The 17,735-nt window shown below is 38.7% G+C and overlaps 1 protein-coding gene across 1 annotated transcript in view; it reads right to left on the bottom strand.

The window, feature by feature from the left end:
• Positions 1 to 17,735, bottom strand: part of CPXM2 (carboxypeptidase X, M14 family member 2) — a 1,728,300-nt gene that overhangs the window by 384,236 nt on the left and 1,326,329 nt on the right. Inside the window, exon 9 of the mRNA XM_044056018.1 lies at positions 16,363 to 16,559. Within this exon, the coding sequence (XP_043911953.1) occupies positions 16,363 to 16,559 (197 nt within the window). The remainder of the gene's footprint in view (positions 1 to 16,362; positions 16,560 to 17,735) is intronic.

Here is a 17,735-nt window from a genome sequence, read left to right as displayed (position 1 = left end):
GTGTTGGAGAAACTCACTCTACAACCTTTTGAGCCTGCAGCTACTGCTGAGTTGAAATATTTGTCATGGAAGACTGCTTTTTGTTGGCCATTACCTCTGCAAGAAGGGTTTCTGAATTGCAGGCCCTTATGGCAGTTGAGCCTTTCTTAATTTTCCATAAGGATAGGGTATCTTTACGTACTAATCCTTCCTTTATGCCTAAAGTGGTTTCTAGTGTGGCTTTAAACCAAACTATTCATTTGCCTACTTTTTATGCAAATCCCCAAACTAAAGGGGAAAAGATTTTGCACACTTTAGATGTACACAGGCAGTTGCGATATTATTTGGACAGAACTAAAGGGTTCAGACAATCTCAGCAGTTATTAGTTTCTTTTGCTTTGTGCTCTCAGGGCAAGCCTGTGTCAAAACAAACTATTTCTAAGTGGATTGCATTTTGCATTGCTTTTGTTATTCCCATCATGGCAAAGAGATTCCAGCTGGGATTAGGCCTCATTCCACTAGGGCTACTGCCACTTCAACAGCTTTTTGAGGGGGGTGGCCACTAAGGATATTTTGGAGGCAGCCACTTGGAGTTCAGTGCATACCTTCTCTAAGCATTACCACCTTCCACTGTACTCTAAATCCAGGGCTGGTTTTGCCACTGCTGTGTTGCAGGGCATTTTGGCAGCTCCTGCTTCATTATAGTTTAGCCATCCTCCCTTACCTCTGCTTTGGGATTCTACCCAAGTGTTAGGACTGCAGCAATGTGAGATGAAGAACATAGTACAGTTTTGTACCTACCATAAATGTAGATGTTCGAAGATCCACATTGCTGCAGTCCACTTACCTCCCACCTTCCCCTCTGTAGTTTGAGGTGGTTGTGTGGGTTGGGTTATCCATCTGAGGTATAATTGTATAATTGTATAATTGTATATATTGTATATCTTGTACATATTTTTGGTGTTAGGCTGGTTAGTTGTTTAGTTGTTGTCTATGGGTTTTGACCTTTCTTTTTAGGGTCTTCTGACATCTGGGGCAAGAAAAGACTGAGGATATGACGTCGGTCATGCGCATTTGTACCCTGACGTTCTGATGTCAGTCAAATGCGTCTTGACCGACGTCATCCTTATACTCTGATATTCGGGCCGACCGAGGGACAGCGGACTACCCAAGTGTTAGGACTGCAGCAATGTGGATCTTCGAACATCTACATTTATGGTAGGTACAAAACTGTACTTTTTGAATGTGATTTTGGAAGCTAGAAGGCCTAGTACAAGGAAAGTGTACGCAGATAAATGGAAGAGATTTTTATTTTGGAGCGCAGCAAAAGATTTTGATGTTTCTGAGCCTAATTTGAGTGTGGCTCTTCAACATCTTACTGAGTTACTGGACAAAGGTTTGCCTTTCTCTTCTATTAAGGTTCATGCTGCAGCAATTTCGCCTCACTATGATTGTGTCCCACCATTGTTTTCTCATCCTTTGTTCAAGCAATTTCTTAGAGGGGCAAAGAATATAAGACCCCCACGAAGAGCTCCTACTCCTGCTTGGGATCTCAATTTTGTGTTGGAGAAACTCACTCTACAAGCTTTTGAGCCTGCAGCTACTTCTGAGTTGAAATATTTATCATGGAAGACTGCTTTTTTGTTGGCAATTACCTCTGCAAGAAGGGTTTCTGAATTGCAGGCCCTTATGGCGGTTGAGCCTTTCTTGATTTTCCATAAGGATAGGGTATCATTACGTACTAATCCTTCCTTTATGCCTAAGGTGGTTTCTAGTGTGGCTTTAAACCAAACTATTCATTTGCCTACTTTTATGCAAATCCCCAAAATAAAGGGGAAAAGATTTTGCACACTTTAGATGTACACAGGCAGTTGCGTTATTATTTGGACAGAACTAAAGGGTTCAGGCAGTCTCAGCAGTTGTTTGTTTCTTTTGCTTTAAGTTCTCAGGGCAAGCCTGTGTCAAAACAAACTATTTCTAAGTGGATTGGGTTTTGCATTGCTTTCTGTTATTCCCATCATGGCAAGGAGATTCCAGCTGGGATTAGGCCTCATTCCACTAGGGCTACTGCCACATCAACAGCTTTTTGAGGGAGTGGCAACCAAGGATATTTTGGAGGCAGCTACTTGGAGTTCAGTGCATACTTTCTCTAGGCATTATCACCTGCCACTTTACTCTAAATCCAGGGCTGGTTTTGCCACTGCTGTTTTGCAGGGCATTTTGGCAGCTCCTGCTTCCTTGTAGTTAGCCATCCTCCTTACCTCTGCTTTGGGATTCTACCCAAGTGTAAGGACTGCAGCAATGTGAGATGAAGAACATAGTACAGTTTTGTACCTACCATAAATGTAGATGTTCGAAGATCCACATTGCTGCAGTCAATTTACCCTCCTTCCCTCTGCAGTTAGAGGTGGTTGTGTGGGTTGGGTTGTACATATTGTGTATATTGTATATATTGTACATATAGTTAGTGCAAGGGTGGTTGGTTGGTTGTTTGCTGTCTTTTGGTTTTGACCTTTATTTTTAGGGTCTTCTGACATCTGGGGCAAGAAAAGACTGAGGATATGACGTCGGTCATGCGCATTTGTACCCTGACGTCCTGATGTCAGTCAAATGTGCCTTGACCGACGTCAGCTTTATACTTTGATATTCGGGCCGACCGAGGACAGCGGACTACCCAAGTGTAAGGACTGCAGCAATGTGGATCTTCGAACATCTACATTTATGGTAGGTACAAAACTGTACTTTTCTGCAACAGTGATTTATAAGAACATCTACTGTTTTGGTAATTTCACTTACACAACTGTACTGATCCCTGTGGCGGTAGCCTAAGCTAAGTTGGTATATTGTCATAGCTTAGGAACATATAGGAAGGGGAGGAGGAGGAAGAACTTGAATCCAGGAGTCCCTCTAGAATAGTCCTAGCAAAGCTTGATCTGAATCTAGAGAAATAATCTAGTTTGTAATGCTTTGTGAAATGTACAGATGACCAAGTTGTTGCATCTATTATAATGGTCTTTCCTGGTTCCGTTCAGCTTATCCACTACAGTATTTTGCTCTGACAGAATACGTGTTCTGAAGAGTCAAAATAAGCTGAATTGCTACCTCCCAGGCCATCACAGCAAGTCTGCAAAAAGAGTATGATCTAGTAGTTGCCTGTTTATGCGCCACATCACTGTGGTGCAGTCAGCAGTTACTTGTAGAGGCCGTGGAAACCAGAGATGACTCAAGGCCTATAAAGCATTTTATTACTGCCATCATCTCCTTCATAATGAGGTGCTTCTGTCGCCTCTTCTTTGTTCCACAGACTTTTGAACTATTACCTCTCGATACGGTCCCACAGGCAAAGTCTGAATTATCTGTTGCAACAGATTTGAAGAGGAGAAGGAATGAAGAAGGGGACACCTGGGTTGAGAGAGTACTGGCCCACCCACCATGACACCTCCTTTCTCACAAAGTCTACCAGTAAAATCTGAAAAGATAAGGGGGTTGATGATGAGACCAGACTGACCTGTAGTACCACTGAATTTTTCATATTTGAAGTCTGGCTAAAGGAGTCATGATAATTACAGAAGCAAGGAGACCAAAATCTCAAGAAATTCCTTCATAGATGTCAAAGTTTAGTTGAAAAATCTCAGGAAAACTTTTGAACAGTTCTACTTTGTCAAGAAAGAAAAAAGTTCTTAGTAAGGAGATATCCAGAAGACATCCCAGACAAAAAAAATACTCCTGTGTGAAGGGATAGGAGATGATTTCTGAAAGTTAGATTGAAACGCCAAAATGAGCAGGAGTTTCTTGACATATTTCAGAGAATCTTTGCCTTATATTTGCAGACTCTTTTTCCAATTGTAATCAACCAAATATGGAAAGATATGTATGCATTGAAGTGTGCAGTAAACAGTTACTGGAGCCATGTATATTGTAAATACCCTTGGTGTAGTAGATAGAACAAAAAGACAAAATCAATAATGCATGCCAGATACAGAAAATAGTAATAAATGTCTGAAATCTATGCCAATAGCCATTTGATAGTAAACCTCATTTAGATATAACATTAACCTATATAAAGGAATGACGGGTAACAGAGTTTGCGGGGATAACATTTTGAACTTTGAATCTTGACAAAAAGATTGAGAAAGGATAGGTCTTGGACTGGTCTTCAAATTAGTGGCTTCAGATCAGATGGGCCAAAAAATATTAGGGAACTTGATGTCCCCCTGAGACAACATTTACTGTAAAAGTGGAAGAAATAGGGATGTTTGATTTACAAACCTTTGCTGGCTTTTTTTTTTTTTTTGGAGAACATGAAAAAGTTAACAGTTAACCTCCCCTCTTCTGAGGTGAGGAATTCACCTGAAAAGGAGGGGGACTCACAATGACATCTGTACCGCTGTTTGGTAATTTATAGAACCCATTTGTCTGAAATTTGATGCCACTGGGGAAGATGCAAACCTAAACCTTGGAAAAGATTGCTGGAAGACTGCCCTTGGTTTTGGAAGACATACCTTTTGCTTTTAAAAATTCTGTTAACACCTTGTTGCTTTATTTGCCTCTTGAAAAGGGTTGCCAAGTTAAACGGGGGGAGTCATTTATTAAATTTGGAAAGGGAGGGTTGAACATCTGTATTACTCCCTGAATTTTCCTCTCTCATTAAATCTATTCAGTACCTTAGTAGCAGAAGGACTAAGTGAAACATCCTTGTTAGTGGTCAAAGGGAGAATTTAAAATCTTGGTTTTAATATGTTCTGATAAGTTTTAAGAATGTAATCAAGCAAATATTCTCATAACTGATCCCATAGCAGCAGATCTTGAGACAAGGTCAACAGACTCCTAAGTGCACCTTAAAGACTATTTGATTATGTGAGAAACAGAAACAAGTAAGACAGTCAATGAATTCCTCACCTCATAAGAGGGAAGGTTAACAGTTAAAATCTATGCTGGTTTCCTTTGAGAACATGAGCAAGTTAACACGTTTTTTTTTTCAAAATTCTGAAAAATAAGATAACAGAAAAATAAACTTTCCTGTCCTTGTCAGAGGGAATCAGGTTAGCATTGGCAATTTGTTTAGCTGTAGACACTTTAAATAAGGAAATTACTACTGGGTTTGCTGTAGGATTAGAAAACAAATAATTGATAATCTGAGGTACTTTGCATTTTAAATGTCAGATAGGTTATACAATCTGTCAAGAAAATATCTTCAAAGGCTGATGAAACTGGAGAGAGAACTGCAGACTGAAGAAAATCCACCTGCAGCAAATCATAATACTTCTGGGAAAATAGAGATTTCATTCTCTTCCCACTAAAATACATCTTCCATCTCAGCTAAGGTCTCATTCAAATTCCCCTGCAGAAGATCTATCTTTTTCTAACACTTTCTTCAGAATCAGAATATTCAGTTTGTAGAGAAATAATTGAAGAATAAACACCTCCTCCCCAATCACCGTTCTTCTAAGAATCATTGTCAGAATGAGAGGGAACTATTTTTCTTATGTTTGAATTAACTGCAAAAGCAGAATTTTGAGCATTAAAACCAGAACATAATTCTTTAGCAAATCCCAGAAAGTCTTGCCTGCAAATAGCAATAAAAATAGAAGTGTCATCTTCAATTTTTTTTTTTTTCCTGGTATACATCCTGGAAAAGGCTGACTTATGGGACTCGGGCATCCTAACCTGGCTTTGCAGTAGACCTTCACCCACTCCATCCCTAGAGTGATTCTCCCTTGCCTGGAGAGGGCAGCCTTACAGCTGCAAAGGATGTGTATAACTCCCAGTCCTTAGTGACTTCCCCAGCAGCTACACCAGAGTGGCTGAGAGTCATTGATGAGCAGTCCCAGGAACCAAATCCAGACAAAATAGTCAACCATTGATGGGCTGAAGCAATGACAAAGCCAGGATAATACTCTAACTCCCTAAGAAATTTCCTATGGATCAGGCCTATTCTTTTTGACCTTCTTGGCAGATGGATGGTCCTCAGGAAGGGAGGATTCTGCCATAGTACCCTGAGCCAAAAGCTTAAGTTGTTGGTTCATAAGATATATGGACAAGGAAGGTAAATGATTACATAGGATCTTAGGGACAAAAGCTTGATATACACTGTATATGGTCGTAGGAAGCACCCGAGCAAAAAAGACACTGATCGTGGTGGCCTTTATTGGGAATTTGCCTCACACACTTGTATTTGTATTAGCAAAACATATGTTAGATCATCCCACTCTTAGGTTTTGCTTTAGAGTGTTACAGATAGTACAACATAATCAAAGAGGTGGAGACCCTGACAATGATTTGGCCTTGGCTGAACTGAACTGGATCTTAAGACTTAGTGCACATCTGCCTCCAGGCCTTAATAACTATCTGTCAATTAAGCCTGTTCTAGTTGGTAGAAGGTAGCATCCTTTAGAGCATTTTTTAAGTATTAGCATAGATGCCCACGTTACTCTCTAAAATGTAATCATGAATCGACTTGTCCTAAATATGTAACATACTACCCATACATATTAAGACACATCATGACATTTATGTACTTCATATGACTAATTTATAAAAATACACACATATACTGTATATAAAATGATATAATTTATTTTTATCATTTATTATTTATATTAATATTATTATAAGCATTTATATATTTACAGTTTATCTTTTTTGTACTCTAATAAATCGTATTTGGATTTTACTTTGGCGTTTGAGATTTTCTGGAGTGTATCATCGTGGCTAGATCTTTCATTATTTTTCTTCCACACTTGTATTTGTGTTCATGTCATTCAGGAAGGGACAACTGGAAAAGAGAAGAAGAGATAGAAGAAACCTCAATGGGGCACTTATCTGACAGCTGCTTGGTAACCAGCACAGCAGAAGGGCATTCAGACTAACATCAAATAATGGTGGTCAGTCAGGTAACGTGATGTAAGGCACCTATAAGACCTAAAGGCTTTGGTATACTGGCCAAATATCGGGCTGTCCTTGGCAGGAGATCCCTTATATAAAGAATATTGCAATAGTGACAAAGAGAACATACAGTGGTTTTGAAGTAAAAAAAAAAAAAAAAATTGAGTGTTCTGAAAAGAACAACATCCTGCCCCTAACACACTAATTAATCCATATGGAAATGTAAAACAACAGTACAAAAAAACTAATTTGCACAGTTTTCTCACAGAAGAATATACTGAGTAAAACTCCCACAAGTGGTGGTGGTTAATGCATATTAATTTTCCTAGTATAAAATAAGGTTTTCTACAATAAATTCTTAGGTTATCCTAAGTGAAAAAAAAAACATTTTTGGAAGGTATTCCCCAACAGTGTACTTATCTGTCAGGCTTGATGGATCTCTGAGCGACTGCCAAGTCCACAAAGCCTGCAGAGGGAGTACACTTTTGTGGCAGGAAAACTCTGAATTTTTTAGTGCCCAACCTGCCTTATGTGGATTTGCTTGAGCAACTTGCAGTTGGAGTGCATGGAAGGTGCTTTGTAACTTTGAAAGCTATCTGATGGTCATATCCTTGAATGGATATGAACCAATTATTTAGACTACAGCAAAATGTATCTAATGTTAAACATGTAACTAGTCATCATTTCTTACCCATGAAGTCAGACTCACATGGTCCTCATTGATCACATAACCCCCTCTCCTTAACCTTAAAACTTCATCCATAATCTTAACTATAAAACTAATTTCATAACTATAAAACTCCATTCCTAACCCAAAAACTGCATCCCTGACCATAATCCTAAAACACCAACCCTAACCCAACAATGAAACTCTACCACAAGAGTAAATCTAACCCAGACCCCCCCCAAAAAATTACTTCAAAATGAAATAAACTGAATCATCTAATTAGACTGCACATGCACTTCCTATTTTACCTCAAAGAAGTGGCACACTCTTCCTCCTGGCATAACTCAGTCATATTTCTCTCCGCAGGTGTTGTCTGCATGTTCTTAACAAGGTTTACTATCATTTGTGCGAACAACATTCTGTCGGCAGTTATACTGCTGAAAATCAGAATGTCATTCTCAAAATGAAAAGTGTATTGGATAGTCGAACACACTTATGCAAATGCTGTAGTGCATTCGCATAAATGTGTTTTGACTATGTATGAGATTGCGGTACAGTGGGGATTGGAAATTCATCCATATCTCCACTGTAGTGTGATTTCAGAATTGGAATATATTAGTAGCAGGGGGTGTAGGGGGCACAGGGGGGCTTGCCCCCTGAAAAAATGTGATATGTCGTATAGAAGTTTGATTTACATCTGCTCCTATATGGCTATCGCATCACATTTTTGGTGACTATGTCGACTCAAATGTGTTGATCATTTGGGGCAACATTGTGTACGCTAGAAATGTTTGTTTTTGGTTTAACTTTTCATTATTTCGAATGACAAATGTTTTGCCATTCGAAATAAAGATAGTAAACCTGTTGGCAATCATTGTCGCACTTTTCTATCCACTCAGTCTCTTCAACACAACCCTAAAAAATTCCCACTAGTACAGATGTCTGATAAAACCATGCAAATTACCAGTGAGCAGGCTGACTGCAGTCATCAACAGAACACTACTTTGAGGAAAAAGCTAAGGCTGTCTTCTCTGTTAAAGTACTACAGAATCTTTAATCAACATGCACAAAAGGAATAAAATAGTAACAGCATATAAAATAAAATTTTTTTACTTTAAATAAAATGTGTCCAGGCTAAGATTAGCTCTTCCACTTTCCTGTATTTGTAAAAGCTCTGGATGTATGTGCTAGCCTACGTTTGACTACTGCTGTCCTACTACATTTTTTTTTAATCTTATACAGAATAATGCTGCATATTCTTTTTATTTTCCCAATGGTTAGTTAATGTACTGGCTGTATGGCTAGATTATCTGGCAAATCAGCAGCACCACTGGCTTTGGGAGTAGGTTGCAGTGTTTACAAGTAGGCAGGGGCAAACAAACAGCCTCCTGGAGTCCGCACTAATGGCTTTTTTTTTTTAAATACTTATGAGGTACTCGCACTATCAACTGCACACTGCCAGCTTGATTATTCAGATACTCCAATCATATCTCCTAATGTGGCTGATAATTTAAAAAAAAAAAATACGAGTTACCTAAAAAGATGTAGAGCCAAATCTGTACAGCTCAGACTGCCCTTGTGTATGACATCTGATGGTACATTCTTATTGATTTACTGAAGATATCTTCAGAACCTTTTTTTCCCTTTTACTTTTTTGAGTTTTTACTTTTTTGGTGGCAGATAGTTCCTTCAGTGTAGTAGCAAAAGAGGGGTAAGATGTGCACCCCTGCACCACAGCCTAAATCTACTACTGATGTACATAAACCAATATCATACATTTTCCCAATAAATAATTTATTTTTCAGCCTTTATTTTGCCGTGTTGCCACAGTGTATTTAACCAAAATCTAAAGACACTTTCCCCTTTCTAACAACCCCTTAAACAGAACTGCAGCTAGAAATTCATGTACTCCATTTCCTGATCTGAAGCCAAAAGCCACAAATAAAGTGTTGAAGCACTTCCGCCCTGATTGCAAATGCAGTCGTCATAGTGATCCCCCTTTTTTCCCTATTTTCTACATGGGGTCAAGGTGTTGCTCTCTCTCCCAATTCACTGCCACTCTCTTACCTTCTGTGACAGTCAGGGTTGACTGTTGCAGGTCTTGTCACACACAGTCCATCCACCTCATTGCTGGATGTCCTGTTTTCCTCTTGCCTTCTTCCATTCTATCCCAAATCTGCTTCACCAGATTGTCTTCTGCTTTTCTGTACATAAACCTAAACCACCATAATGTATGTTCTCTGAACCTCTAAGCAATTAGAGCTACTTTGACTTCATTTATGGTTTTCTTTCTGCTGCACAGCATTCATCCTACTATCTGTTTCAGGCACTTTATCTCCATATAGCTAACTTCTTTAACTGCTCTGCCTTTACTGCCCCGGTTTTTGTACCATACAGTAGTACTGGTCTCACCACTGTTTTGTACACTTTACTTTTCAGTTTCTGTGGCATTTGCCTGTCATACAGTACCCCTGACACTCTGTCATTTGGCTGCAAAACCTCTGATTCTAGCTTTGACGTTCTCATTCGGATTTCCCACTTCCTTAACCGCCCCTCCCAGCTGAAACTGTTACTCTATTCCACTATTTTCCTTTGTCTCATTTCTCATCTTCATCTGATTCACCCATTTGTTGCCATCACTGCTGTTATCTGTACCCCGTTTCATCCCAAGCGTCTTTAGTTCTGCAGTCCGTTCCCCTTTCCTTTGTTGAAGCTCTTGCTACCAGTCTGTCTGTAGTGCCATATCTGAATACTGCAATTTTCTTGATTTGTCCCCTCTGACCTGTTAGCTAATGTAGTCCCATCACATGTGTGAACAGCAGTTCACTTGGAGCTTAACAGTGGTGCACACCCACTCCCACTGGGTCCCCCTCTGTGAAACCGAACACTGTACTTGAGCCATTGGGTGCTTGTACATAGCCTGCACTAATTCTACAAACGTCTCTGGGACTTTGAACCAGCACAGGACTGCCCAAATCAGCTTTCTTGGGACTGGGATCTTATCATATGCTATCTCCAAGTCTAACCATGTCCATTTGGACTGTCTCCTCAATTTCTAGCTTCTTCTCAGCTGTTTGTCTTACTGCAAACATTGGGTCAGTTGTGCTGCATTCTAACCTTAATCTGAAGTGCTCATCTTTTCTGTGTATTTCTTTATCTGTCCCCCTTTTCAGACCATGCAGTGTGACAGGAGTTTGATACTGTTGTACTTCAACAGTTGTGGATGTCCCCTTTATTCATGTACCCTGCCACTAGAATGCTTATTCTCCAGTCATCTGGGAAAATGCCTTTGTCTCCATACTGCTATAAGTACTTTAAGGAGTCATTTCTGCTCTAACTTGCCCAGTTTCTTGATTATTTATTTGTTTGTTTTTTTTGGGTGGAGCATTTCTCTCTACAGACCTTTTTCAGACTCAGCCCAGGAGCAGTGTCTGTGTGACTTTGAGCAAGTCACTTAACCAGTTAGGCAAAATAAGCTGCGGGAATCAAACCTTACACTACTGGACCACAGGAAATATCTAATTAACAGCTCATTAATCCTCCAAGCCAACCACTAGATCGTATCTGCTGTGACCTTATCTGACCTTGCTGCATTCGCTGACTTCATTTTCCTTACTGCTGTTCTTCTATGGTGGGCTCCTCCCCTTCTCTCATTGTAAGCTGCATCTGAGACAGAACAGCTTCTGTGGGTTTTTTTTCTTCATTCAGAAGCTGCCAGAAGTAGTATCCAATTTTGATGTCCTGTGGACTGGTGAGCAAGTTGTTGCTGGCTTTCCTTACAAAGGCTGCCTGATGACTATCTTCTATATCTTGCAACCTGATGCAGTTTTGTGCCATCCACTGAGTTACTTTCCAGAAGCTGGTAAAGTGCCTCTGATGCCTTGTTCTTTTGGAACTCCTCTCTTAGCCTCTGTTAGCCAACCAGTATTCCTTCCTAGCCTGGTCCATCATTTCTATCTCCCACTTTGTCCTGCACTTTTGATGACTTCCATGACTTCTGCATTCCACAAAGATCTTTTCTTATGTACCTTATTTCCATACCTGGCTCAGCCACATATCTGTTCTGTAGTCCTCACACATGCTGTTTTGAGACGTTGCCATTCCTCTTCAATTCCACCTATTTTCTCCTCTTCTTGAGGTGCTAGAGACCCGAGTAATTCCTTGAACTGCACCTCCTTATATTTTCTCTCTAGTCATCTTCCAGGTCTTCAGTCTAATCTGTTTTGATCTTAGAACATTCTCTGACCAGTACTTACAGCTCACTGTGTCAACCAGCAGTTTATGGTGTGGGCCAACCATTTCACTGAGGATGCCTTTGCGATTGCTGATTCTATCCCAGTACTATTTCCTTGCCTGTAGGAAATCTATCAGAGTTGCATGTTGGCCACCCTTGTATGTGATCTTGTGACTGACACTCTTGATGAACCATGTGGTGGCTACCATCAAACGATTTGCCAGACAGACTTCTAGAATGGAGTCTACTACTTTATTTCTGTTGCCCCAGCCATGTGAGCCCAGGCAGTTTTCATATCCTGTTCTATCTGTCTCGATTTGTGCATTTGGGTCACCCATTGCCAGCACCAATTCATGTTGTGCTGCTTTAACTAGTAGGTCCTGCAACTGCTGTCTGAATGTGCTCTTTTCCTCACTATCACAACCCTGCCGTGGGGCACAGGATGAGATCATGAATACTGCCCTTCCCTTGCACTGGATTATCAGCATTCATTTCTGAAAGCTATTACTGCACTATTGCCAGATCAGCATGTGCCAGTTATACCCCCTAACACCTTGAACCCAATGCAGTCGCCTCCTTCATTCAATTGTAGCTATGCCTCTGTCCTTTAATACTCTTAGTATTGCTTGTGGAAAAAAATGAAAGTTTTGATTCTAACAAAAGAAACTGTCTCCATGTGTTAGTCATTATTCTCTACATCCTAATTTATTTTGGTCAAAATTGATTTTAATATTCTACCCTGTTTCATCCATCCATAGTATCATGTCAGCAGTATAGCATCACACTAAATTTGCCATGTATCCTAGTGACTAAAATAACACCAAAACAATCAATGATGGGTAGTGCCTTACGTCAGTACAACTTTTTACTCATATACATTCTGTTGTATATCCATCCATCAACTCCTTTCTCTATTAATCATGTGGTCAGTGTGTCACTTCAACACTGACAATCATCAAGAGCCAAGATTTACACCAAGTGGCTAGCCCTGCCATGGGTGAAGTGTCACCTCCCCACCACACTAGTGCCTGATCATATTATGCAGAATGCAACAGGCAAAGAGCTTCCTATATGCAGTAGCTAGGTCATACTGAAGGACACCCCAGCACTCATCCAGGCACCTGAAACAGCTCTTCAGGAGGCCAAACACTCCTGCTTTAGACACGTATTGTGATTGAGAGGATGTTCGATTTATTTCTCCTCTGCAATGCCAAATGGACTTCTAACTGGAGTCATGAGCCATGGCTCCAGTGGATATCTGGAATCCCCATAAAAATAGGATAAAAAGGGGAAGAAAGACAGGGGAGGGGAGGTAAGGAAGACAAAATAAGAAAATGCAAATTAATGTACAACAATGACATTTGACTTGAATAATACCATAAATACAAAAAAAATATCAGGCAAATGTGCCATCCCATAAAAAGCACAAATAGTCTGAGGTCACACCAGGAAGTACATGTACTTATCCAAATGTGCCAATAATGCATCCAAGAACTCCTTCAGTATCCAAGAGGTAGACTCCTTTGAGATACCCAAAGTGTCCACAGACTGTATGTAGAAGGTCCCAGTAACAAGAATAGTGAAGGCTATACAAACTTTGATTCCACAGAAATAAGAAGTCAGTTAATTCCTCCAGTGCCCCTATAGGGATAAAACATGCCCACCAAGACCCTTATAATTTTCCTATCTACACTAAACTTATCAAGGACTTCTTGGTGATCAAAGTTATAATGAATAATCCTTTGTATATATTTTCACCTTCTTGGTGGTTTTCACCCAGCCAAGACGAGCAACACTCACCTAGAAACAGCAAATCTCTCTGCAAGAAATAACATTTTGCCAACTGCAACTCTGATAGATTTGGAGATGCTTTCCTTTTTATTCTATATCGGTGACAAGTGTGGGAAACTGGGAAAAAATTGCTATGAATTGCAAATGGTGTAAAATTCCCAGTTAACACACACAAATTTATATAATTTGTCATTTACATCTTATCTGATCATTTGCATAACTGCAGTTGAGGACACCACAAACTGGTGTAAATGGCCTCTACGAATTGCGTCTCAGTTGCTCCTGTTTGCACTCACCCCTAAATTCCTTAACACCCTTGTTTAAATAATTATGAACACTGGTCGTAATTTTTCTTTGTGTGTATTATCTTTTTTCCTAGCAAGGCAAAATATCTACATGCTTTCCATCAAATTACATACATTTGTACATTTCAACAGAATATCCACTAAAATGATTGATTATTAACAGATAATGAAGTTGTTTATTTGTGCTGTTTTTTTTGCCTTAATATTAAAGATATTTATGTTCTCATTTATGTTTATTTTAACTTAATAAAACGTACCATTTGTAATGCAAAATAATACTTCAGTTCTGGCAACATACAATGATTGTAAGTGTGTAGATTTAGGCATTTTCCTGTCAGATATGTTGTATATAGAAATGGCAGGATTAGGAAAGATTTATTGTGCCAGTTGTCCCAGACCCCACACTTAGCAAGGCATAGTAACTTTAGAAGATTAGGTGGACCATATATCATCTATAAATTCAGCTTCATATGAAATAAATTATATGAAATTCGTTTTGGTAATTAATTTTAAATGACATTTTTTATATAGACAGCAAAACCTGCTAGCACTATCAATGTAGAAAGATAAGAACCATGCACAAAATGATTAATCATTTTTAGAATCAATGCAAAATCGGGGCTAAAGCAAAATCCTCCATTACAGTGACTTGTGTGAGTGAAAATATGGTTAGAAGAAATGCCTGAAATCCACTCTCAAACAATCTTTTCAGGTAGTTTATCTACTACTTTGAAATATGTATTGTTGATACTTCCCTAAATGTTTAATACTTTTTTCCTTTTGTGACTGCCCTTAAAGTACCTACATCCAAAAGATTCACTTTCTTTTCCTTGCGACTAACTGTACTATGCATGGTGCTAAATTATTACTGAGGATTATGAGCAGATCATCGATTATAGACAAAAGTAAATGCACCATAAATTCCACCAATCTCCACAAATAATTCAGTACAGTCCAAGTTAAAAATATGACAGCCAAGGCTATAGGAAAAATTCTAAACTAATTCAAAATTGAGGTAAGCGCTTTCGTACAAAACTTCATCAGACCATAAAATATACAGATAAACACTCTTAAATACAAATCTAGGCAACTAATTAGTTGATTGTTTGCAACTGGAATTGTCTTAATTGAATAATTAGTCTACGTGTTTTCAGAAGGGGTTTTAAAGGTACACTTTCATTCAAACCAAATCCTTTGTCAGCCTGTAGAGTTATAATCCAGTGGAATTCCTCTTTTTCTATCGTATTCTGAATGCTCCCTCCTCTAGGGCTCACATTAAAAATGCATAGTACAATAAACTCAAATGAGTGTCCTTCGTTATGCTTAACATGTTTAAGAGCATTAGAAGGCACATCCCTTCTTATGTCTCCTAAATGCTCTAATACTATCTTTTAGCCTCCTGCCTTCATACCTACATAAAAAACAGGACATTTTATGCATGTAGCCAAATAAACCAAACCAGTACTGGTACAGTCAGCATACAAATTAAACTTAAACATTGCTCTTGTTCCTGGATTAACAAAGCAATTCTTCCTGGAAGTATATTGGCATGGTTTACAGGAGCGACAGGGAAATGTCCGTAGTCTGAGATATTCTTCTAATTCTCCTTTCTTTCACATAACATCATTTTTTGTTTCAAAGAAGGAGTATTCTTAAATGCAAACACTGGAAAAAGTCCAACGATACTCTTAATCTTATTGTCTGTCAATAGGACTTGCCAGTTGTGTTTAATAATATCACATACCATCCCTGTATTATTGGAATAAGTTAGAATCAACCTCCTCTTCCCTTCTGAATCTTCATTAATGTTTCTCTATTATAACCAGCTTATTATGTGTTTGTCTTTCAAAGCCATAAAGCATTTAGTGAGCACTGTCAGAAAGACTGTATAAGAGATCGTTATTTTAAAAAACTCGGGGGATACATTAGTGGCACAGACAGTGGGCAGAAATCAGTTTTTTATTCTGCCACTATGATTTGCTAGTCAATACTGGCAGTTTAACTACCTATTGCAATATACAGTTTCAACAACTGATGCAGGGGGGTGATATACATTTGTTAAGGTAGTCTCACACAACAGAAGAGCTTAGCTGTTTTTTTTTTTTTTTCCAGATTTCAGAGCATGCTCACCACACTCCATGCACTTACATGTATTTTGAACTTTTTATCATCCAGTTACTTATTCCTAAATCATCTAAATGTAAACTTTCATATCACCATGCATGACATAAAATGGTTTTATAAAGATTCGTCCACAATATTTAAATAGACATCCTTATCCGTGTCATTGATGAAGTGTGGTAACAGGCAGCACCAAATGAATGACATGGACATACTTTTGTACTGACCACCACTGAAATCAACAGTACCAAGTTTAATGCACCGCAAGAAAACTTCTAGAAAAAATTATCTGAATGAAATTAGCAAAATCTGAAAAATAGATACAATACTAACAAAAGCTTGTGAATTTTTTTCTGAAATATTTGCAATAGGTTATGTACCACTTCATATGCTTTTTCATATCCATCTGGGTTCATAGATGGCAGAAGATGAATTCTTGTTTCTTCAACGAGGTGCTTAATCCTTGGATTTCCTTCCAGATATTCTTGGCACATAAACTGCATTAGAAAGAGGAGCAATTCACGTCCAAGTACTTCATTTCCATGAGCTCCTGCAGAGTAGCGAAACTCAGGTTCACCTAGAAACAAACATTCCTACTGAATGCATGTGTTCAAGAAACATTAGTAAAGAAGCAGGTGCAACAATATACTGAAACATATTTAACATAGCATAACTGTTGTATTTTTCTTGAACAATATCATAAATTACATTATATTTATGAATAAAGGCATGTACACTAGTTTGACAGTACCACTTCCTGTCCTTTTTTTAGTGGGCAGGAGGTCTGCTTACATATGGGTTATATATGACTTTTATTCATGTATAATACCGATGCCATTGATGGGAAAGTGAGGTGATAAACATTTTATTCTGTCTTCTGTGATTTCTTGGTAGGAATAGAGGGATCTGTTAAATATTAGTTCCTCAGACAGACTATAAATTTAAATACATTTCCATGACCTAATTGTAATGTTTTCCTTAGTCACTAGTTTTATTGGATTTACATAGGAAGGAACAACATCTACTGATCTAATATCCAATACTGATGTTCATATACATTGCTAATGCAAAGAAATAGACAAGATAACGTGTTTAATGTCTTCTGGGTTAAGTAAATCCTATGTCAGTCACTGCTACTCATAATGGGACTGTTTCACTCTTTCCTTACTGACTTCATTGATAGCTCTGGCCATCCAATTACCCTGGTACTGCTGGTTCCACTCCATATAATCAGTGACCGGTAATACTTAAGTGCACAGAACAGGTGCTATCACATAAATGCTTCCTTTTCAGGGGCATCAGAGATGAGTCTTTTTAACTGTACTATTTAAGATTCAGAATAACATGATAGGATCTCAGAATGCAGCTTCAGCATTGAGTTCTGATTCAGTTAATTTTTGCTTGGCTGTTCAAATGTGCAACTTGCTGATATTTTTTCTGTGTGTTTACCTTTATAACATCCATGCAGGGGGGGGGGGATTTCCCCCATTCACCATATCAACCTACGCCTAACTCTGCAATTGAAATACCTGAGCACAAATTGTATCTCCCATCAGCAGCATGTTACTACCCAGATACTGGCATCTGCTTCCTCACAGAAGTCAATAAGTGAAAGTGAGGAGTGATTGTTCATGATGTGTATGTGAGATCTGTCTTGTACTATTCGCTTCCCTCATTTTCATCCCAAGGAGAGAGTCTGATTAGATGGTTCGATAAGGAATGAAATATTTAACAGATGTCAGAACTAATAACA

This window comes from Protopterus annectens, chromosome 14.part0 (assembly GCF_019279795.1).
Source record: "Protopterus annectens isolate FY-2018-M chromosome 14.part0, PAN1.0, whole genome shotgun sequence".
NCBI lineage: Eukaryota > Metazoa > Chordata > Ceratodontiformes > Protopteridae > Protopterus > Protopterus annectens.
Note: the sequence above shows the minus strand (reverse complement) of the source record. Positions and strands in the feature narration are given on the sequence as shown.